Source organism: Dendropsophus ebraccatus, chromosome 7 (genome assembly GCF_027789765.1).
Source record: "Dendropsophus ebraccatus isolate aDenEbr1 chromosome 7, aDenEbr1.pat, whole genome shotgun sequence".
Lineage (NCBI taxonomy): Eukaryota > Metazoa > Chordata > Amphibia > Anura > Hylidae > Dendropsophus > Dendropsophus ebraccatus.
In genome coordinates, this window is record NC_091460.1 from 41,918,814 (window position 1) to 41,943,659 (window position 24,846).

Below are 24,846 nucleotides of genomic sequence, written 5' to 3' on the forward strand. Positions count from 1 at the left end.
TAAAAGTGTGAACAACTGAAGACGAGAAAGCAACTCAATGGTGTATATTTTTAGGTGTTTAAAGGGGTCAACTTTTTAAAAGAATCCAATGTGGCAATCAACTGATCGTTTCATATCCACTCTTCTAAACCATGGCGATCAAATGTTATTGCCAGGGAAACTACATCTATTTACGTTTTCACGTCATTTAGTGTGTTATGCATGGAAAAATTTAGCCCACTAGAGCTCTAAAATTTCACATAGATAGGGGTACTTGTTGTGAGACAACTCTTTAAAACTTAAAGGGGTTTTCTAAGCAGAAAAGAGCTGCAGGGAAAATGTAAAAAAAAAAAAAAAAAAAACATACTCACCCAGCCAGCTTCCCCACCAGAGACATCTGGTCCCTGTTGCTGTCCTCTTCTTCTTAATTCTTGTGACATTTTATGCAGACAGGAAATGCCAGTCAAAAAACTTTCAATTTCTGAAAAACTCCTCTAATTGGTCATGCAGGGAAGCCATCATAAGTAAATAGCTAATATGGTATATTTTGGACAGAATTACCATTTTGCCATCTTTTTACACCAAAAGATGTCTGACAGATTTTAAAGATTTTTTCAGCCAAAGCCATAAATGGATTTGAAAAGGGAAAAATCTCAGTCTTATCTTTATGACCTGTTCTCTGTTTATAGTCTGTTCCTGACTTTGGCTGAAAATATCTGTCAGATAATCTGTCAGACATCTTTTGGTGTAATTATCTGGCTAGTCCTGTGTTTTGAGACTCTTCAATAAGGCTCCACAGGCTCTTCTTTTGCATATTCATGTTTCCCAGGGAGCAATGCACCTAGGACTTCACTGCATTGAGCGCTTTCACTAGCAGCCGGCAGTGTTGTCGTTTGGCTGGTCTCCCTGAGTTCAGCAATCTGTTACTCTTTCGGTGTAATTAGGCCTTTAGGGCCCTACTCCACGGGATGATTATTGTTCAGATTATCATTAAGTCGTTCAAATCTAAACAATAATCGTTCGGTTGAATAGCAGTTAACAATTAATGACCGAACGAGAAATTGTTGACCGTTTAATAAGACCTGGACTTATTTTTATCGTTGCTCGTTCGCAAATTGTTCGCATTGAATAAGGCGTTTGCAGTAGTGACGACCGCAAGAACGATTATAAGTAACGATTATCGTTCCATGTAAATGGGCGAACGATTTCAGGTCTTTTACAATAGCGGTCGTTTATTGTTAACGATTATGCGAACAATAATCGTCCCGTGGAATAGGGCCCTTAGTCTTCTTGGTTATAATTTACTTTTCAGATTAAGGCTTTTTCCATATATTTAATATCCTAGTGGTACAAGGCCTACCTGGTGGGGGTAGGAAATCTCCTGGTTTGCTTTACATCTAGCATAGGGCTATGCTGGGGATAGTAAGAGATTGTGTGGCCAGTGACCAATAACCCTGCAAGGAGGCGTGGTCTTAAAGTGTCACTGTCGTTATAACTTTTAAAATCTAAATCAACAGTAGATGTGATATAAAGCAAGTTTGCAATTTACATTCATTATTTACTTTTTAGTTATCATGGAGAACACTGCACTTCCTGTTTTCTGACTTTTTTTTCTCAAAAAACAGGAAACAATCAGAAAACAGGAGGTCCTGTGTATCCCAGGCCATCTGAGCGTTCACAGAGAGAAGGCAGTCATGTGATTGATGGACACACTGAGCCGTGACTCTCTGTACTGGCTGGAATTCCTGTGTTTAGTCTGTTTTTTTAACCAGCACAAGTCAGAAAATCTTCCTATAGGAGACTGGGCCAGGATTTCTGGTAAGTTCTACTTTGTTTTACAGCATGATAACAACAAAAAAAATAATGAATGTAAATTGCAAACTTGCATTATATCACATCTACTGTTGATTTAGATTTTGAAAGTTATAATGACAGTGACACTTTAATTCCAATAAGGCATCCACAGCAGGGCCGGCATCAGCACAGGGCTTATCTGGACAAGTACCTGGTCCCACAGTGCCTCTAAGGCTCAGAGCTCTGATGTTCAAACCCTTCATTGTAGTGCAGGGTGAGCGCTGAACATTAGAAGACACGGGAGAAACGAGCACAGAGAGAGAAAATGATAAAGGACCTGATCACATGACCCAAAGGTCCTCAATATTACAGTGTGGAGATCAGCCCGACAGAGAGGAAGAGGGAAAAGACTGAGCTGTAAGTGCTGGGTGTCTGTGTGTCAGTCAGTCATGTGTGTCGGGAAGTGTGTTTGTCTCAGTAAGAATGTGTGTGTGGGTGTTGGTGTGTGTGATGTGAGTGTTTGTGTATGTTAGTGGTGTCTCAAGTGATTGTGCATAGTGGATGGATGGATGAGGGGCCGGCTGAGGCTCTGTCGCCCAAGGGGCCCTGGAGCCGGCCCTGATCCACAGTTTGCTATCTCCAGCTTAATTCCCAAATGCAACAGTTGACATCTGGAGGCAAAGTACTTTAGGGATAGGAATAGTCATGCAGGCAGAGGTAAGGACAGGCAGAGTCCCATCATCACAGTTACATCACAGTAGGTCTGGACAAGCAGGTTAAACCCCCCCAGAAAACACTGCACCAAGAAGTTCTTTATTGTTCAGATTAGAAGGCCTTATTGCTCAGTCATATAGCCCTAGGGAGTCCTGGAAAACATGGATACAGCCTAAGACCTATGGTTGTATCCTTTTTTTCCCTATGGCTGCATGCAACTTCTTAAGCCACCAATATTCAAATGCTGAGCAATTCAACTCGAGCGTGCTCCAGTTGCGCACATCTCTATTTACAAGCGATACAGGGGTGCAGGATCTCATCTTCCATGTATGCATTGTATGGGAGACATCATAGCAGCTAGTGTGGTACTCTACTACTTGAGCAGTGACGCCAATTCTGTGTTGGTTGGTCAGTGTAGGTGTACTGCTCAGACAGTGATGGAAATGTTGTGATGCCAGTGCTAGTTCTGCACACAGGTTAGATAGTACACCAGCTTTTATGTTAGGGCTGGCTGTACTGTTCCCCAATAGTCGGTGACCTGCCGGGCTCTGATGGGTCCCTTGGGCTCCTGTCACAGTGGTCCTGAGCGGAGAGATGACCCACCCGGACTGTCGGTACCGCCACCCACAGAAAGGGGAGCGTGACCGAAGGTATATGGCAGATGTGTATAGGTACAGAACACTTGGATATAGGCTTGTGTTCACTGGATGTGTGCTAGGAGATACTGATAAGTGCTGACATACTAAAGGTAGATGTAGCAGTGCTGGTGTGGCTTAGAGTCAAGCAGTGAAGAGAAGAGGAGAGGAGTTTGTCAAAAGACTTCCAACCCAGGGTAGTAGTGTGCTCTGCTGGAACTTTAGAGAGCATACTTGAGAGATACTTGTGCTTGTGTTTTGACTATATTGTTACCACCTTCTGCCCTACAGTGTCAGGGTACCCGTCCTACTAGGGTGACACAAGCCCCAGCCTTATTTACTTGGTTGTAGCTAAATGTCCAAAATTATCCGGTGTCACCTACGCTGCGAGATAGAGTACGTACACCTTCGTTACAGTTGCTTTGCTCTGTCCGGGTCAGTTCCTTTGTCCTAGGATACTGCCCTGCACTGTGTAGAGAGGTTCTTGGAGTGGGCTGGGATGATCCCTGACTTGTCCTCCTTGTAGGGTCTAACACTGCATAGTGTACATAGTTAGACTAAGGAAACTGAGAGTCTCTGGTTGCTCCATACGCATGTCACTACCTCACTTCACACACGGTAGCGACTAAATCCCATACCGTAAAGGGACCTCGATGGGTGTGTGCACACAGCTCTCCAGGCAAGCCCCGCCCCAGCCAGATTTCATTGGCTGTTCCACTACTGGCTTCCTAGCCCTCAAAAACAAACCCTGCCGGACCCCCGACCCTAATCCGAACGTTTAGTTTTAGGGTTAGGGTTGGGTTTCAGATTAGGGTTACTACTAAACTAGTTAACTATTCCCTGCCCACACGACAATCCTAACCCTCGGGGTTGGTGTAATGAGGAAGGATAGGGTTAAGGTTGGGGCTGTGGAGAGGGTTAGAACATGACAAATCAGTGGGATGTAGCCCTAATCTGACCCCCAACCCTAACCCTAAAACTAAACGCTTGCCTGGAGAGCTGTGAATGTGCACCCATCGAGGTCCCTTTACAGTATGGGATTTACTGTCTGGTCTAGTCTAACTTCCTGTCCACACCGGGCTAACTACATTCCCAGGGGCTGTATGTATGTGTGTAGAACAGGGATACATACAGAAAGAGAAAGTATCTCCTATTGGTCAGTACAGACCATGTGGTACACAGAAAACAGTAACCCTTTGGTAGCTGCAGCTGTGCATGAAACAATAATACATAAAAGTAATACTGACACCTAGTGGTGAAACCATAAGATGCTACCTTCATCACCACTCAAGAGAGAACTTTGCGACAGGTGCCTAGGGCACTTCACAGTGGGATACCACACTAGTCTACACACACAATAATAATCATAGCTATAGCCGGCATGTTAGGATAACTGCTGAGAAATGCCATAAAATGGTTACATATAGTGCTACTCTTGATATACCCATGACAATGACAAGTACAGTGTAACTATATGGATTTCCAGTACTGCATCATATAAACTGTATAAAGTAGGTATTGGCTTATGCTCACATACAATATCCTTCACTTTTGCAGCGATCACATATTTCATTCATGAATTGCGTATCCTCTATACATGGACAATCTTATACACAGAAACCTTTGAAGAGAAATCTTTTTTTTCTATGTGTTTCTTATTCATCTCCTTTTCGGAAAGCTTGTAAAACTTCTCCTTGTGACATTGCTGGTAATGTAAACATTCGTCTACCCCTTGGCTGAGAGCCTACAGCTTTTTTTTTTTTTCTCCCCCTGGATTCAGCTGTTCATATAAATTGGTGTTGACCGCCCTGCTATGTGCCCATTGATTTCCCAACCTCAGCTACAGCCATTAGCAGCTCTTTGCTGACAAGCTGCAAACAGTAATGAAGCTTTTGCTGAGTTTCTTACTACTTGATATATTCTTCTTCCTCACCGCCTCTTCTCCTCCGACATGCTACTCAAGGGTTGTATCTCTGAGCCAGGAAATCACTGAGTCTTTTCTAACACTTCAGAGGATTCTGCCAGCTGTAAGTGACTGGAGGATACTGGGGAGATGTGGGTACAACTTCACCATCACTTTTACTATAACTTTGTGTTCTTTAACAGGGGCGGTGTAAAGAGTCTCTCCCCACACTTAATCTGGATATACATGTAAGTATTGAGATTTTTTTAGTCGTTTATCCTATGCAGATGTAGTAGAGCTGAGCTTGTCATTTGGCACAAAATGTTGTGATGTCATGCTATGATGTTCTTACTAAACGAAATGTGTATAATAAACTCAGCACTGCTATATCTGCGTTAATGAAGCACTGTATATGATGTACGCATATTCTTAGAAAGAATCCTTGCTATAGAGGACAGAGACAGGGATTAGGTTAGATACACGATGATACATTGGTATTGGCAAGTTTCACCTGTTTGAATATTATTGTCTCTATATTCCTCTATATGTTGGAATTTTGATTATTTTCTCTGTTGTTACCTGGAAACAGTCAACAGGTAGGTTGGCAATGCTGACACCTCCTACGATGAATTTTTTGAGTAACCAATAACCAATAGAGAAAAGTTTGGGTTCCCATGCACCTGAACAATGGAATCCTTGCTGCCTGGAGAAGGTGGATGTAGCCCAAAGGTTGCCTGGAAATCATGGACAGCCAATGGTTGTACTCACCTTTTCTAGGCAGCGGATTCAAATGGCAATCGTATCAGAAACAGAACTTTCAGAATTTTTAGTCATCTCTAGTAATAAACTTATCAATATCACATGAGCATGCAAATAATCTGGTAACATCTGAATCAGTACTATTAACCCCTTCAGGACTGTTTTTGCGTTTTCGTTTATTCCTCCTTTTGTTCAAAAGGCCATAGCGCTTGCATTTTTTCACATAGAGCCACATGAGCCCTTATTTTTTGCGCCACTAATTGTAATTTGCAATGGCAGACTTAGTTTTTCCATACAATATTCTTTAAAACCAGAAAAAAAATATTTATGCAGTAAAATTGAAGTAAAAAAGTAATTTGTTTTCATTTTGGGGGTTGGGGTGGATTGTGATTACGCCATTCACCCTATGGTAAAACTGACATGTTATCTATGTTCCTCAAGTAAGTATGATTACAATGATATGTAACTTGTATCATTTTTATTTTGTCTGACTGCTTTTAAAAAATTAAAACCTTTAAAAAAAACTAAATGTGTTGAAATTGCTCTATTCTCAGCCTTATAACACTTTTATCCTTTGGTCTATGGGGCCATGTGAGGTGTCATTTTTTGCGCTATGATCTGTACTTTTTATCAGTATCTTACTGCCTATATGCAACTTTTTGATCACTTTTTATTAAAAAATTTTATGGATTTGACGTGACAAAAGATGCGCAATTTTGCACTTTTCCACTGGCCATTTGCCGTGTGAGATCAGGAATGTGATAATTTAATAGTGCAGGCAATTATGCATGCGACAATATAAAAAATGTTTATTTATTTATATTTATAAAATGGGAAAAGGGGGTGATTCAAACTTTTATTAGGGGAGGGGTTTTTTTTATTAATAAAAACACTTTTTTTTTTTTTACTTTATACTTTAACTTTTAGTGCCACTGGGGGACTTTCAGTATTACTGCAGTAATCTCCCATAGAGATCACTGCAGTATACTTTATACAGCAATGATCGATCAGATCATTGCTGTATTACTCTGGTCTGCAGCAGACCAGAGTAATCAAATGCCGAGCCGGGATCAGCGTCATTGCGTCGCTGAGCCCCGGCCCGGTAACCAGAAGGGCTCTCCCCTCCACGATCACATCCCCAGGGGGAGATCCCCCACTAGACACCAGGGAAAGGGGGCCAGTAATATTTTTAAATGCAGCTGTCAGTTTTGACAGCTGCATTTAAAAGTATAATTAGCGGGCGTGGCGATCGGCCAGTGTTCGCTAATAGCTGCGGTCCTTGGCTACACATGGCACCCGGGATTGCATCGGTTCAGAGCGGGGTCGCCACACGGCCCCCCTCTGAACGCCCCCTCCCGCATTAGGACGTACAGTTACGCCCTGATGCGGGAAGGGTTTAAAGGTACACTCCAGAGGGAAAAAATATTTTCATATCAACTGGTGCCAGAAAGTTATACAGGTTTGATTTTTTTGATTGTTTTAAAAGTTTTAATTTGTAAAAGTAATTTACAAATCTGTATAACTTTGTGGCACCAGCTGATTTTAAAAGGGGACTCCAAAGTAATAAAATTCAAATCAGCTGGTGTCACAAAGTTAAACAGATTTGTAAATTACTTCTATTTAAAAAAAAAATGTTTCCAGTACTTATCAGCTGCTGTAAGTCCTACAGAAAGTATTTTTTTCTTTCCAGTCTGGCACTGTCCAGAGCATAAGAGGTTTTCTATGGGGGTTTGCTGTGGCTCTGGACAGTTCCTGTAACAGACAGAGGTGGCAGCACTGTGTCAGGCTGAAAAGAACACACCACTTCCATTATTCTAGTTCAAAGTTAAAGATGGCCCTTTTGGGTGCGTCTTTACTTACAAAGTCCATTAACTTTAATAGAAAGGATGGTGAAAGAACGGTGAATTCAATGTACTGTATGTGAACGACTTGAAATGACTGACGCTGTTCGCACAATAATGGCCGTGAATCAATGGCATGAACATTAATTTAGCTGACATTACTTAATACACTGTGTGCACCAACGGCCGTTGTTTACTTAGACTTCAATGATAATCATTGAGTTATGTAAACAGCGGCCGTTATTTTAAAGGGGTACTACGTCTAAATGTTCTTTCTTTCAAATCAATTGATTTCAGAAAGTTAGAGTTGTAATTTACTTCTACTTAAAAGTCTTCCAGTAATTATCAGCTGCTGTATGTCCTGCAGGAAATGTTTTCTTTGCAGTCTGACACAGTGCTCTCTGCTGCCACCTCTGTCCGACACAGGAACTGTCCAGAACAGCAGCAAATTCCCATAGAAAACATTTCTTGCTTTGGACAGTTCCTGTCTTGGACAGAGATGTCAGCAGAGAGCACTGTGTCAGACTAAGGGTGCGTTCACACCTACAGGATCCGCAGCAGATCTGCAGCAGATCCGCAGCAGATTTGATGGTGCTGATTTGATGCTGTGTTCAGTTATTTAAATGAAATCTGCTGCGGATTCGCTGCGGATCCGCAGCAGAAAATCAGCTGCGGATCCGGTAAGTGTGAACATACCCTAAAAATAATAAATCACTTCCTGCAGGACATACAGCAGTTGATAAGTAGTGGAAGACTTGAAATCTCCAGAATGTCTCCTTGACTCATTTGTTTTGAATGGAGCAGTGGTTCAGCCCCCAGCATCGCAGCTCCATTCACTGTCTATGGAGCTGCCAAAGATAGCCCTCTAGAATAATAGAATAAATATAAAATGCTTCATAAAATGATATGACTGAATTACTATGTTCCACAGAATTCTTGTGTCATGACAAAGCTTCGCTCTTTTATCAATGCGCCCAACTGTGGACGGTTTCCAAGAGTTACCGCCTTAAAGAAGAAAGTGAGAAATTTATATAACATCATGAACTCCGTCTGTAAGCGGGTAGGTTGTTTGTTATTCAGATACTGGGAATATGTTTTTCTAATTATTTACAACATAGGTATTTTCTTGGGTTCACGGTTGGAGTTATAGATTTGTAATTTACTTCTATTCAAAAATCTCAAATCTACCAGTACTTATGAGCTGCTGTATGTCCTGCAGGAAGTGGTGTATTTTTTCCAGGCTAACACACTGATCTCTGCTGCCATCTCTGTCCGAGACAGAAATTGTCCAGAGCAGTTGCAAATCCCTATAGAAAACCTCTTCTGCTATAGACACTTCCTGATATGGACAGAGGTGGCAGCAGAGAGCACTGTGTCAACCTGGAAAGAATACATTTCCTGCAGGACATACAGCAGCTGATAGGTTCAGGTAGAGCTGAATTTTTTTAAGTAAATTTCAAATCAGTATAACTTTCTGACGCCAGTTAATTTCAAATAAAAAAAAATTCTCTGGAATACCCAAGATGCCAATACACCTTTAATAACTGATGGCTGAATAATCATTTGTCCGACAATTATCTCTCCCGTTATCCATATACACATGAACATTTTGCACATTCATGTTTTTCCTATGGGGAGGGGTAAGTTGCCACCAGGCAGCGGTGGAGGCTTACCTCTCTGAGAACTAAGGGGTCAGGAAGTAAAAATCCATCACATCCACCCCCTATCTCTATAACATCACCTAATGTTGAAGACTCAGGAGGCCCCCATATACCTAATACTGATGGCCAAACCCACCAAATTAACTCTACGGAAAAAAATAAGCATAAAGGCACCATGCTCAGTTACTTGAATGTTTACATGATATTTCGATTACATTAGTATGTTTATAGGGAACCTGTCATCATTTCCATGCCTTCTGCGCCAAGCAGTCACAGTGGTGAGGGTTTCTCACTGGCCTTGACCGACAGATATAGACATGCACCCTATACTTTCACCAGTTTGAACGTCAGTATAAGGTCCATGGGTCTCTCTCGACCGATAAGATGATGTCAGTGGGGATAGGGGTTGGACGTGATGGAAAATCATCCCTCAACCTTTTTCTTCTGCAAGATATAAGCCGCAGCCAGAGCTCTCCAATACGAGAGGACCACGTAAGCCATGATGAGTGCCTCCATTGTTGGTTCCAGCTTATCTCTTTAAACAATCTGTAAACATTTTAGCTGGAATCATTTAGAAATTCTCATTGGAGTTTTAATATAGTAATGTTTACAGATCAGCGGATAGGGATTCCATCCATGGAGACTGTGCTATTTTCGGTCCGTATCTCTACAGGACATCCTCAGAGATGTTACATTTACATGGAGTTTTGCATTTGAGTTTGCAAAATCATTGTAGCGAAACATTTCTGTAAATAACAAATGTATTCGGGGACCCTAGAGGTTTCCTTACTGAATAATACACAGAATCCCATGTCTGTTGGTTGTTATTCACTTATTGTTTCATTATAAAGGTTGAGGTTATCAAAGCAACATACCCCCTTCCAACAAATAGCGGTAAATGTTCCAGTTTGTATAAGATTTTTGCATATTTTACCCTCCAGTTCATTGACAATACTCTTCAATGTTTTGCAGGACTTAGTCTTCTTCATTGACGACTGTGACGCTCTTGAACACCCATCGTCTACGACTCCAACCCCATCTGATTCCAGATAAAGCATGTACCCCAATATGCTTGTAGCCTGAAGACAATATTATGTAGTCTAAGTACTACAATGTGTATATCTCCAACAAAATGTACTCTACTAAGAATGGTAGCCCCAATAATTATTATTAACTATATATAATTCAAGAGGGGTGTCCAGGATCGGCACGCATGGATGTGCTTTTATGAACAATTTGATAAGTTCAGGTATAAACACCTGACACAGATATATTTGGGTGATCCAAATTAATAAGTTAGGGCGGCTGCAGTCTGCCGAAGATCAGAAAGAACACGAGACAACTCTGTGTTCAAGCTGAAAAGCTTCTGTTTAATTGGGCTGTGAGATACTTGTTATAAGCAAAGATAACAATTTTAGGCTATGTTCACACAATGTAAGTTCAGTATTAATCATGACCGTTGTTGCCGATTTTCAACAACTGATTAATACTGAACTTACATTGTGCTGCAGCTGAGAGAATCCCGGCCGGAATGTACACACATAGTATACACACCGGCCGGGATCACGAGCGGCCCCGAAAACTGAACCTATCAGTGCATACAATGGAGTGTGCGCACGCTCCATTGTGTGCAGTAAGGAATTCGGATGCAGGCACACACTGATGTGCCGCATCCGAATTCATTAGTAGTAAAGATTATCCGGCCGGTACTACAGTATCGGCTGGGATGATCATCAGTAACACCGGCCGTTCTGTGATCCAGCCGAGTCACAGAACGGCCGGTGTTTTACTAAGTGTGAACATGGCCTTAAATTAGACGCCTTCTCTACCAGCAGTTACATAGCCTGTCTCTTGTACTTCACCTTTTGTCACATATACTGGATGAAAAAATAATGTTTTTGACTTTACGCCCAGACTTAGGGTAGCCTTGAGAAATGTGCCGGCCGGTCCGTTTTGACCTATTGATGACCATGTGGATAAAATTTCTACACAATGTCTCCCCTCAAAGTATTTCTTGAAGGAAAGCAGATGGTCCGTTGTGATTTTTAACTTATAAAATGATATTGAGAGATCAGAGACTCTTTATCTTCCAAGATGTTTTTGAGCCTTTATGTTCTCTTTCTGGTAGACCGAATAGGTTGGTCAGTAGAAGTAGAAGACATCACATAAAGCTTGGGAAGGCATTTAATACCAATGATGGGACATCTTAAAATATGTTAGGTCCCATTTAAGATGCCCTATATACATCTTTAACAGCTATTTCTTCCAATCCCCCATACACTTGCCCAATTGGCATTGCCAATACATATGTGGTCAGAGGGAAAGGGGGATTCGCCATGTCATAAACCTGCATGGAAGTCAATCTCCAAGAAGAACAAAAGGAGCAGGAATAGTGCTGAGTGGGCACTAAAATCCTCAAGTTTTCATTACTTTAGTTGAGTATTTTTCAATGCTTGAGTGTTGAACTCCCTTATTAAACCCCATTAAAGTCAATGGGAGACTAGATCATTTAACCAGGTGCCCCTGGCTCGGCAGTGGGGAGGGCATCTGGTTCACCTATCCCAGTTTTTTGCCCTGTATGGTACAAGGTCTTATTTATACATTTCAGTATGTTATATCTGGTATATATCATTTATATATCATTTAGGCACATATATCTACAGTATATCAGTATAGTGGTCTTCTGTTTCATTATATTTTTATTGGTTTGATTTATTTTCTTTTACTGTAGGAAATAATTATCTAAATAAAAATGTAAAACTTTTGTTTGCCTTCATGTTTTAATAGTTTTTATTTTATCTTATTTTTTTTTTTATAATTTAAGGCTAATAGCATTAAAGGGATACTCCGGGCGGGAGGGCTGTTTCACTATGGCTGTTAAGGGGGTAGATAAAGGGGGTAGATAAAGGCTGTAAAGGGGATAGATAAAGGCAACTGAACATAACTATATGCATGATCACATAACTCTACAATGCTTGACAATCATTTGATCATACTAGCGATGCTACCATGGGCTTGGATGAAAAGGATGACTGGGGTTCTACAGAGGATTCTGGGGGGATGTGGGGTTGCTATACGCTGACTTGATAATGTCACCTGGGTGGTAGTTTATAGATACAGCAACCTATATGGGAGCTTTGCAGATACTGACTCCCTGTTTATACAAACGGCCACAAGTTGTGTTTTCTTTTCAGTCTGACACAGTGCTCTCTGCCGTGACAGGATTTGTCCAGAGCAGGAGAGTTTTTCTAAAGAGATTTTTACTGCTCTGGACAGTTCCTGTCTTGGACAGAGGTGGCAGCAGAGAACAGACTGGAAAGATTACACCACTTCCTGCAGGGCATACAGCAGCTGATAAGTACTGATAGGATTAAGATTTTAAAATAGAAGTAAATTACAAATCTATATAATTTTCTGAAACCAGTTGATCTGAAAAGATATTATTATATGATATTATATTATATGATTATGATATTATTATTATTATATTATTTTACCGGAGTACCCCTTTAAGAAAAATGTAATGTGCAAGAATATTGAAACCACTGTCCAGAGCACTGTGCAAATGTTTGTGTGCAAGAACTTTATATGGGCTCCAGCACTCCGAAAGCTCCTCATAACTCTTGCTACTGTTCTGCAGCAGAGAGCACACCGTTTCCTGCAGGACATACAGCAGCTGATAAGTACTGGGAGATTGGAGATTTTTAAAAAGAAGTAATTTACAAAATTGTATAATTTTCTGACACTATTTGATTAAGAGTAATACTTCTCCAGACAAGGTTTGAAGTCATGATGTGGTTTCTTCTACAGCAATGGGGACTTCCTTTACATCTCATGTACATGTACACACAGAAATACACACACATATGCACCCACAGCCATATACACACTAAGAGAGCTGAGATAGAATTGAAATTCTTAGCTGCCAGCCCGCAGTGAGCAGTTCTCCATTACATGCTATACAGATAGGAGAGAGAGCATCATTTTCAGTAATATCAGGAAAATAGAAATAGTCCAGAAAATTGCTTTACACAAAAAGATTTTCCATCTAGATTAAAAGCCGCAAATAAATAAATGTTTGTACTGGAGGAGTGAACGCTATCTTCAAAGCCTCCAATTATCGGAGTCTCGAGATTGTACAAAATCACATCACTACAGTGCTTCCTATCTCAGTAAACAGCTATGTGGGCACTTACTGTAGATTATTAAACTTCCGGAGAGGAGGAGGAATAGTTAGGGGGACAAAATGAGGAAAAAATGGCCGTTATTTGCATAATATCCCTGAATTTTGGTCTGAAATTGACGGGTATCCTAAAAGAAAATAAAAAGACGTTGTGTGAACAAAGCCTCATACTGCTCTAACATATGTGTATTATGTATTATTGTATAGATTTGTGTAGGCTGCATATTACCTGACCACGTGATTTATTCTCACAGGTCTGCATAGTCGTCATCAATAGCAGGATGACATTTCCAGTACCGGTAGACACAGAAGATGTATTATTTCAAATGTACCTGTATAGATGAAATATAGCACTCACACCACCCTGGGATACAGCAGTGATGGGAGCAACACAAGGATGATTCAACCGGTGGCTGAATAAGTTGGAAGCACCCTAAAAAGTCTGGGAAAACATGGATACACCCTATGACCCATGGCTGTGTTCATGTTTTCCAGGATTCCTGTGTGTGTGTGTGGTGTGTGTGTGTATGTATATGCAGTATGCGGCTTTTACTGTGCATATAAATGTGTACGGATTAATGTATATGCAGTGTGTGGCTGTTAGTGTCCATATGAATATGTATGGATGTGTATATGTGGTGTGTGTCAGTGTGCATATGGATGTGTACGTATGTGTAAGTGTGCATATGGATGTGTGTGTATGTATGTATGTATGCAGTGTGTGACTGTCAGTGTGCTTATGGATGTGTATATGTGGTGTGTGTCCATGTGTAAGGCTATGTTCCTATATATTTCTTTGTATTTTCTTTGTATTTCTACAGCTGTTGTTGCTGATTGCAACAACGGCCGTAGTTAATACAAGAAAATACGTTGGGCGGGTGTCTATAGGATCCCGGCCGGAGCGTATACACATTGTATACGCTCCGGCTGGGACCCCTAGCGGCGCCGCAAACAACTGACATGTCAGTTTTCTGCGGCCGCTATTCAGTGAATAGCGGCCGTAGAAAACCCTGTCAGTGCACACTATGGAGCGAGCGGCTCCAGCCACAAGCTTCATAGCGCGCAGCGGGGAGTTCTAATGCGGGCGGGCACGGATGCACCCGCATCGGAACTCTGCGGGCCAAAAGTTCATACGTCCGGAATTATTAAGACTGTTCTTCAGTCGCACCTAAATCTGCATATCTTTGCCAACGTACAGCGGGTGTAGAGATGATAACCCCCACCCTTCTCCGTCCTCCTTAATTCCTACTTGAAAGTACCAACCTTGAGACACATTCTGAGCAATATACAAGAAGGAAAGCGATGAAAAGCAAAATACATATCCGCCAAGATATTACCATTACTATAACCACTTCCATTTTCCGTAACATGAGCGCTTCCACTTAGAAGCCAATTGCAATATTTTCGTCCTACTCATTTTATTAATAATGGATATAATCTACACACACTTTCAATATTTCTTCAAATCAAGAACAAATTGGAAAAGCTCCGACGTCTTATTTGCGGATATTGCTTTTCCTTCATATTATTATTATTATCTTAAATTGATGAAACATCTTTTATTAGGAAAAAAACAGAAGAATCTAAAATCCAATGAGATTGCAGAGAAATCTTTTGTTTGTCTCCCGCTGCGCTGAAATATTTATTGTTGATAAGGTCTTCCCGCTGTCAAGTATGACCGAAATGCTTACGCTCAAGCCTCTTCCCTCCATCCATCTGCCATTAGCCTAATGCTTTCTGTCTGTCAGGCCCGGCATTTGCGAAGCCTCAAGACGGGATGACTCACTTGCATCTTGTACTATTCTTCTGCGTGTTTCAGCATCTCTCCTGGTAGAGTAGAGAAGTTCATTGAGTCTCCTTGCCTCTTGCATGTTCCATTAATCTTTATTGCACTATTATACTATTTTGACCTCTGGCTTCCTCATCCTTTCACGTCATTAAGATGAGCCAACCAAACCACCTTGAAGCTATAATCCATCTATACAACTTTGGATGTTATTACACGGGCCGCTGGGGGCCCGATAATAAATGTAAACGAGCGCCGATCTGCTAGATTGGCGCTCGTTTACTAGGCCTATTACACAACCCGATAATCATTTAACAAGGGCTGCAGGGACATCGTTACCAGTGTCCTTGCAGCCCTTGCTTAAACTGTATACATTACATATCCATGCTGCAGGGCTCCTCTTGCAGTCTGCTTCTGACTGGGTCCCGCACGCTGCAGCTCCAGAGTGGCCTGTCTTAGTTGACAGGCTGCTCAGCCAATCACTGGCCGCGGCGGTCCCGGCCAGTGAATGGCTGAATGGCCTGTCAGCTCAGACAGACTGCTCTGAAACTGGAGCGTGCGGGGCCCGGGGAGAAGCAGAGAGCAAAAGGAGCCCTGAAGTCTGGATAGGTAATGTATACAGTTTGGAAATCGTTAGCACCCCTATTACACGTAGTGATACACGGTCGGCATTCGACAATTATAGGTCCAAACCTATATCAATTATCAGCCGATCTCATCAGCTGATCGTTGTGTTTATTACACGGAGCAATAAACGACCAGATAGGGTCGATTTGGCCGATTATCGTTCCGTGTAATAGAGCCCTTACAGTCCCTTACATGTCAACTCTTTGAGCGGAGAGGCGCAGAGAGTGGAGGCGTGCAAGGCCTCCCATTCAAACAGATAGCAGGCAGGATTCAGCGCTAAGTCCGCCCGCAGGGGTTTAGTGGGGGGCCCTTAGTGGGAAAAAACAAACACTACAACTCTCCTTCATGCCACTGTGAGAACCTGAGTGAGTTACTTTGCCCAGGTGCAATAAAGACTAAGGGGGAGATTTATCAAACATGGTGTAAAGTGGAACTGGCTCAGTTTCCCCTAGCAACCAATCAGATTCCACCTTTCATTTTCCAAAGAGTCTGTCTTTACACCATGTTTGATAAATCTCCTAAAGACACACCTGTGCTGGGACACTACACCTACCTTCCTATTTCCCCCACCCTTATTCCATTATGTGGAGTTTCTTGCAGGGCCAGCTGGACACCCTGTCACATACTATATAGGGTTGACCAGCTACAACACCTGTTTTGCCAACTTAATCCATTCCTTAGCCTTTCTTATATGTGTAAACCTCATTGGTTATAGTCACTACTTCTAAGACCCACAGGCGATGATGAGCATTAGCTAGGAAGAGCTGGGAGTAGTAGTGTTGTGTGACGTTACTGAGCGGTGCAACCAATCACAGCTCAGCTTTCATTTTACCAGAGCTTATGAATATTTCAAAGTTGAGGTGTGATTGGTTGCTATGGGCAACAGATAATATTGAGCTGTGATTTGTTTCCTTTAGCAACAGAGCAGTTCACCATAACACACAGAACGATAGTCATTAGTCACTATCGTAATTATGATCATTATTACAATCGTTTACTCCTTTTGATCCCAGCAAACAAGCAAACTATGTGTGTGGTGAGTGCTTGGCCGGTCACTTGGTGCTTGGTCGGTGGAGTATAGCCCAGCCTGAGGTTGTACTTTCATGACGCCAGTGCCGGTTGGGCACACAGGTATGCTGGCACACCTGCTTTTAAGGAGGCTGGCTATACCCTTTCCCCTGTGGTCGGTGACCTGCCTGGCTGTGATGGGTCCCCTGGGTGCTTATCACAGTGGTCCCATGACCCACCCGGACTGTCCCTACCGCCACCCACAGAAAGGGGAGATGACCCAAGGACGGTGTAACTACTGTGTAGGTGCTTGAGCCCCGTTATAATAAATAAATTCTTCTTTACTGAAGGAGCACTTTAGTACACCAGCTGACAATGGACTTCTGACTTGACTGGACAAAATCTGTGCTGGGAGCTTAGAGGTAGAATAGCGATGCTGACTTGATTGCATGCTGAGTGATTACAGAGTAGAGGAAAGGAGTATGTCGTTATAGTCCCAATCCAATTTATTATTGTGCTCTGCCGGAACTTTAGAAGAAGAAGAAGTAGAATACTTGAGAGTACTTAAGAGTAGAAGTATACTTGTGCCCGTGTTTCGGCCTCTGTCGTGATACCGCCTATTGCCCTGTAGTGTCGGTTGCCCTGTCCTAACAAGGTAACACAAGCCCCAGTCCTTGTTACCTAAGTTGAACAAAGTGGCCAAGATTACCTGGTTACACCTGCACTGTGAGATAGAGTGCATAGGCTTGTAGCAACTTTGCTCTATCCGGATGAGTTCCTCTAGCTTTAGGATACTGTCCTGCACCTTTGGAGATGTTCACGGCGTGGGTTGGAGTGATCCCTGACTTGTCCTCTCTGTTGTCGTTTAGCACTGCATAGTTGGAATAAGTGTTGCTTGGAAGAAACAAGTCTCTGTGTTTCCCATGTAATACACTACAGCTGGTCTGTCCTGAAGGGGGAACCTGGCAGAGCCAGGCACCTGGCTAAACTCTATACCTGTACCAAATCCTATGAGTGGAGGAGAAGAGAGTGCAAAGAGAAAGGAGAATAGAGATAGGTGAAGAATAGCTCTCATTGGTGCACAGATCACAAATAAACAGTAACCCCTTGCTCACTACAGCTGTGCAATATGCAAGGACAGAGATACATACTAGCGACATCTAGTGGCAAAACTTAGGCATAACTTCATTACCACTTGACTTTGAGTACAAGCTATTGCGAGGGGTCCAAAGACTAGTAACACCCGTGGTGGGATATCCCATGTGTATATACACTGAACAATTAGCGAACAATTTTATTGTCAACTTAAAAGATGCGATCACTGACACATAAACGATTTTTCGTTAGTCGTTTGATTGTTGCCTGCATACACACGGAAAGATTTTCAATTTAATACGAACGATATATCGATTTTTCATGTAATAGGGCCCTAAGACTGACTGAAAAATCTCCACCATAGTGTTCATTATCTATTACGTTCCTATAAAATCTAAAATATTTAGTTGTTTTTTTTATTCAAACAAAAATATACACAAGTCTTTCCCGTTTTAAAGGCCCAGGTGGCATACCATAGGTGAGTGCCCACATTCTAGATGATTCTAGTTGGAAAATTGATTTAAAGTATGAAATTCAATTCATTGACATCTTCCCAGACAGGATTACCATAGTAACCAGAGAAGACTCAATACCATCAAAGGCTGTGCCATTGCAACACTCCATTCATTCCAATACGGTTCATGATGCAAATATAAAGGGAAGGAAAACACCGTTCAGATTCAATTACAGAGACGAGAACAATTGATTATCCATAGTACAGTGTCTCCTTGTATCTACAGAAGCCAATTCAATTCACTGGAATCTCAGACTAAACAGGCCGTAGTAAAATGAAGAGATACTGCTGGATCGGCGCTCGCTTACATAGCCTATTACACGGCTTCTGTACACCTCTCGCTGTGTGTATGGAACTGACTACATTATGTGGCCATCTGCATCAAGTGACACAGAGCCAGTTTACAACGCGGCTTGTTCTCCTGATCAGTCATGGTATGAACATTCAGACCCCAACCGATACTAACTTACAATCTTCAGCAATCGGTGGGGATCCAGCAGCACTTTTGAGTGGCACGATATGTGGATGCACGCTGGGGCCCACTATCTCAGTAGGTGGGTGTATAAACAGGAACAACAAGAAAGTCCAGCAGCATCCAAACTTCCAAAGAGTCTTCAAAACTTCATTGTGCTCACAAACAATAATTTGTATTGCTTGTGAGCACAATAAAGTTTTGAAGACTCTTTGGAAGTTTGGATGCTGCTGGACTTTCTTGTTGTTACAAACTTATAATATGTCTGTAGGACAGTGCCCATTTGAGGCTGTATAGTCTGGAGGAAAAAAGGGAAAGGGCGGACATGATCGCAACCTTTATGTATGTTAAAGGGCTGAATAAGGTTCAAGAGGGAAGTGTTTTAATAAGAAACAGAACAAAAGAATAAGAGGACACAGTCTTAGGGTCCTATTCCACGGGACGAGGAGGGCCCAATCAACAATGTAAACGAGTGGCAATCTGCTAGATCGCCGCTCGTTTACTGGGCCTATTCCACGGCCCGATGATCGTTGAGCGAGGGCTGCAGGGACATCGTTACCGATGTCCTTGCAGCCCTTGCAGCATCATACATTACCTGTCCAGGCTTCTTCTCCGCGCTGTCTTCATCCCAGGGTCCTGCACGCTCTATCTGCAGAATGGCCGGTCAGCTGACAGGCCACACTCAGCCAATCACAGGCCGGTGATTGGCTGAGTGCTCCGTCAGCTGACCGGCCATTCTGAAGATAGAGCGCGTGGGATCCGGGGATGAAGACAGCGCGGAGAAGAAGCCTGGACAGGTAATGTATGCTGCTGGTGCTGCTGCTGCTTGTCAAATCGTCGGTCGCCCAACGGGGAACGATGATTTTAGGTCTAGCCTAAATGAACGATTAGCCGTTAACATGATCATCGGCTGATCGTTCTCTCTATTTCACCGAACGATAATCGGCCAAATCGGGCCAAATGGGGCCGATCCGGCCGATTATCGTTACTGTGGAATAGGGCCCTTAGGCTACTGGGGTAAAGATCAGAAGCAAGGTGAGAAAATATTACTTTACTGAAAGAGTAGTAGATGCTGGGAACAAACTTTCAGCAGATGTGGTTGGTAAATCTACAATAACGGAATGTAAACCTGCCTGGGATAAACATACATCTATCCTAAGATAATAAGAAGGGAAATACTAAAAGGAAAGACTAGATGGAGCAGGTGGTCTTTTTCTGCTGATAATCTTCTATGTTTCTATGATCACTACTACTACATTAAAAAGTATTCATACAGACCTAAATAATACGGACATGGAGAGAAAGGAGCTGCTGCACCTATGGCTGACACTAATGCTTCTCGGGTACATTTAAAAACCAACGCCAGGATGTTGGTATATAATCTGATCAAACCATATTGCCTCATGTACCACGCGCAGGCCTGAATAATATACACATATGGGCTAAGTTCACACTATGGGATATTTCGGCCTTCATTGTTGACGGCCATCAAAAGGATGGCCACCAGCAATGAAAAGTGTGAACTTAGCCATAGACTGGGATCAGGTATTGCTAGATAGTATTGCTATAATCTGCTGACAGCTCATGTATGTTATGTTTATGATGATAGTTGTGTGCACTTCCCTTATGTATAGTTTCTAGGAGGATAAGACTATGTATGTGCGACCTTATCTATACTCCCGCTTAAAAATAATACATGACAGTGTTATCTCTACACTATGTAATATATGAATCTGGCATCATTTTTCTTTCTGTGTTTTATTCTTCAAAGTAGAAAAGTAGTTTAAAAAATATTCTTTGCACATGAGAAGCACAATTGTCCATCATTTATCATTGAGCCGCTGTACCTGTACAATATGGGAAATGGATACACATTGACTGATGTTATGCTGACACCTTGTGGACATTTTTGGAATCAGACCTGTACTCGTTGCTCTTCTATTACTGTAAGGATCTTTCATGTAGCCCGCAGAAGTCTCCTCCTATGTAATCACTTGGTCCGATACAGTCACCACCACTACCCAATATATTATGCTCATTGAGCCCTATGTAGACTGCAAAAGAGAAGACAGACATGATTACAAGCAGATGATCTATTGCTGCTGGATTTCTAACCAAGCTATATCTTTTGGCTGCAAGGTGTTGGTCCCTTCTTTTTTTGTTGTTGTTTGTACATACATTAAACTACACACTAGTCTCCTTCATTATGAGTGTGTGCTCAGTAGTCCTCAATATTTATAGGCACCAGCTACCTCTTCCCATCAGCTGCTGATTGGCATTGTCTATCTATGCTGTGTATATATAGTATACTGTGTATAGGCAAACAGCTGTCAATCAGCAGCTGGACAGCAGCAGGAGTGGTACGGCTCAAAGCCCATTCTCCTGTATATTAGAAGAACGGCTGCACAGAATGATGTAAGTAATACACCAATCTCCATTTCTGTTACTAATGTATGCTGCCCTCATTTAAGGCACCATAAACCTAGTGACTGATTCCTGTTAAGCCAGCAACACAAGCAAAGTTTGCTTGACTTAGGGCCCTATTACACAGGGCAATTATTGTGCGAAAAATCGTTATATCGTTCAAATTTAAACAATAATCGCTCTGTGTAATTGCAGGCAACGATCGAAAAATCATTCGTATGTCGTTGACCATTGATTTAGATCTGAACCTAAAATTATCGTTAATCGCTCGCTGATCGTTCGCTGTAATTCCACATTCCTTCGCTCAAGTTCCGCATTTGTCCACTAATCATTCAGTGTAATTGCTCATTGTTCATTGTTTTGCTGGGATCAGAAGGAGTAAACGATGATAGTAACGATCGTAACTAACGACCATCGTTCTGTGTAATATGGTGAACGATTTCAGGTTAACGATTAAACAATCTCGTTTGCGATTGTTTATCGTAAGTCGTTAATCGTTAAAAATCGATCAGTGTAATAGTACCGTAACAGTTACCTCTCCTTATCTCTCCATACACTTAAATGTTTATCAAGGGGTAAGCTGCTGCCATACTGGCCTATATTCTAGGGCAGCTTATCTCCTTGTAAAAAAAAAATGATCAGGAAGTTAAATTCAACATGCCGATCCCTTGCTCCCCCTTATCATCTATTGAGGTAGATTCAGGAGGCAAGAATACACATTAGATGGCTGACACATGTCTGATGTGAAAGGGAGCTTTAACCCCTTAAAGACAGAGCCAATTTCGATTTTTTTCGTTTTCGTTTTTTCCTCCTTGTGCTTAAAAGGCCGTAGCACTTGCATTTTTCCACCTAGAAACCAACATGAGCCCTTATTTTTTGCGTCACTAATTGTACTTTGCAGTGACAGGCTGAATTTTTGCATAAAGTACACTGCGAAACCAGAAAAAAATTAAAAGTGTGAAATTGAAAAAAAAAAACACGCATTTTGTTTATTTGGGGGAAAAGTGTTTTTACGCCATTCGCCCTGGGGTAAAACAGACTTGTTATATATGTTCCTTAAGTTGTTACGATTACAACGATATATAACATGTATAACTTATATTGTATCAGATGGCCTGTAAAAAATTCAAACCATTGTCTACAAATATATGTCACTTAAAACCGCTCCATTCCCAGGCTTATAGTGCTTTTATCCTTTGGTCTATGGGGCTGTGTCAGGTGTCAGTTTTTGTGCCATGATGTGTTCTTTCTATCGGTACCTTGATTGCGCATATACGACTTTTTGATCGCTTTTTATTAAATTTTTTCTGGATTTGATGCGACCAAAAATGCACAATTTTGCACTTTGGGATTTTTTTGCGCTGACGCCGTTTACCGTGCAAGATCAGGAATGTGATTAATTAATAGTTCGGGCGATTACGCACGCGGTGATAGCAAACATGTTTATTTATTTATTTATTTACTTTTATTTATAACCTGGGAAAAGGGGGGTGATTCAGACTTTTATTAGGGGAGGGGGCTTTTTATTGACAACAACACTTTTTTTTTAAACTTTTACACTTATACTAGAAGCCCCCCTGGGGTTAGGGTTATTCCCCCTGGGGGACTTCTAGTATAAGTGCTTTGATCTCTATGCTGCAGAGATCCATGAGATAGGCACTCGTTTACTTCCGGCTGCTGCAGCCGGAAGTAAACGAGTGCCGAGCCGGGGACAGCGCCATCTTGGAGCGGTCCCCGGTCGGCTTCAGAAACGGAGATCGCTCCTCCGGGAAAACGTCCCGGGGGAGCGATCTCCGCCACTAGACACCAGGGATAAGCTGAATCCGGTAATCGGATGCAGCTGTCATGTTTGACAGCTGCATCTGATTACTGTATTAGCGGGCACGGCGATCGGACCGTGCCCGCTAATACCTGCGGTCCCGGGCTACAAGCGGCACCCGGGAACGCCACGGTTCAGAGCGGGGTCGCCGCGCGGCCCCGCTCTGAACTCCCTTACCGGCAATAGGGCGTAAATATACGCCCTATGTCGTTAAGGGGTTGAAGGGGTACTCTGGAAAAAAAAAATTTTTATTTTAAATCAACTGGTTTCAGAAAGTTAAATAGATTTGTAATTTACTTCTATTTAAAAAATCTCCAGTCTTCCAGTACTTATCAGCTGATGTATGTCCCACAAGAAGGGGTGTTTTCTTTCCAGTCTGACACAGTGCTCTCTGCTGCCACCTCTGTCCATGCCAGGAACTGTCCAGAGCAGGAGAGGTTTTCCATGGGGATTTGCTACTACTCTGGACAGTTCCTGACATGGACAGAGGTGGCAGCAGAGAGAACTGTGTCCAAATTAAAAGAATACACTACTTTCTGCAGGACATACAGCAGCTGATACATATGGGAAGACTTGCAATTTTTAAGTAGAAGTAAATTACAAATCTATATAACTTTCTGGAACCAGCTGATTTGTAAGAAAAATATTTTTCCCGGAGTACCCCTTTAAAGGGAATTTTCTTAGGTTAGATCAGGATCCATGCAAAACAGCAAAAGAAAGAGGACACGGCACCTTAGCAAGTTCCATAATCCGACCACTGCTTATGCAGACACATTGGATTAACTATATTGTTGACTGTCCCTAGTATTGGAGCTAAGCTGCATTGATTTGTCATGAAGAATTCAGGTAATGGGTCACAGCGTACTATTGTCCAATAGCTTTCTGGCCTATGAAAAAGGATGGTGTTAGAAATGGCCATAATTCCAAAATGGTAAGCGCCTTGCAGATGCGTTACTAGAATTGGCTGGGCCCCATAGCAAAGTTTTGATTGGCCCCCCGACTGACCGCAAACCCGTCTTCAGGAGCACTTGCCGTTGAAGAGACACTTGCTGCACCCTAAAGGCCTGCTCGACCACCGGGTGCTGCAAATGATGATGGTTCAATGGACCCGGTGTATTGCAGGAGTGGGCCACTAGACCCCCTGATGTGGTGGGCCCCATAGCAGTTGCTATGGCTGCTATGACGGTAGTTAGGTCCCTGGCCCCTTGCACTAAAGCTGAAAGTCTTTACTACAACCTCATATTGATGGCCGTTTTTTCAGATCCATTGTGGTGGTGTAGAGAGACTTCATTGTGAAAACTGTGCAAATACTTCTAGACCCAACAGTACGCTTGGATCGTGCGTCATCCCAGTCAGAGCCCGAGGGGCTGCCGTATATGAGATTCTGAATCCTGTGACAGATCAGCTTGTATATTGAGTTTTATGATTGAGTTTGAGGGCAAAACATTACAGGCTCCCAGGGATAGCAGAACTTTACTTACATGAGTCCATAAATACTGAAATTATGTGCCCATAAATGTTAATTCCCGTTTTGACATATTTCTCCCATGCTTTCCTCATTAGGCCCGCCTAATTTCTAACATGTGTCGATTCCGTGAGCGTGAGAGAAATTCTCCATGTATTATTATTTCG

General features: G+C 42.2%; 1 protein-coding gene across 1 annotated transcript; it reads left to right on the plus strand.

Moving 5' to 3' along the window:
• The first annotated feature begins 4,935 nt into the window (after nt 1–4,935).
• On the plus strand, nt 4,936–11,957 carry CYTL1 (cytokine like 1). Its single transcript, XM_069976435.1, is given in 5 exon segments — nt 4,936–4,983; nt 4,985–5,149; nt 5,229–5,273; nt 8,557–8,685; nt 10,259–11,957. Coding segments are annotated over 5 exon segments (468 nt in total). The 3' UTR covers nt 10,340–11,957.
• Nucleotides 11,958–24,846: the final 12,889 nt, after the last annotated feature.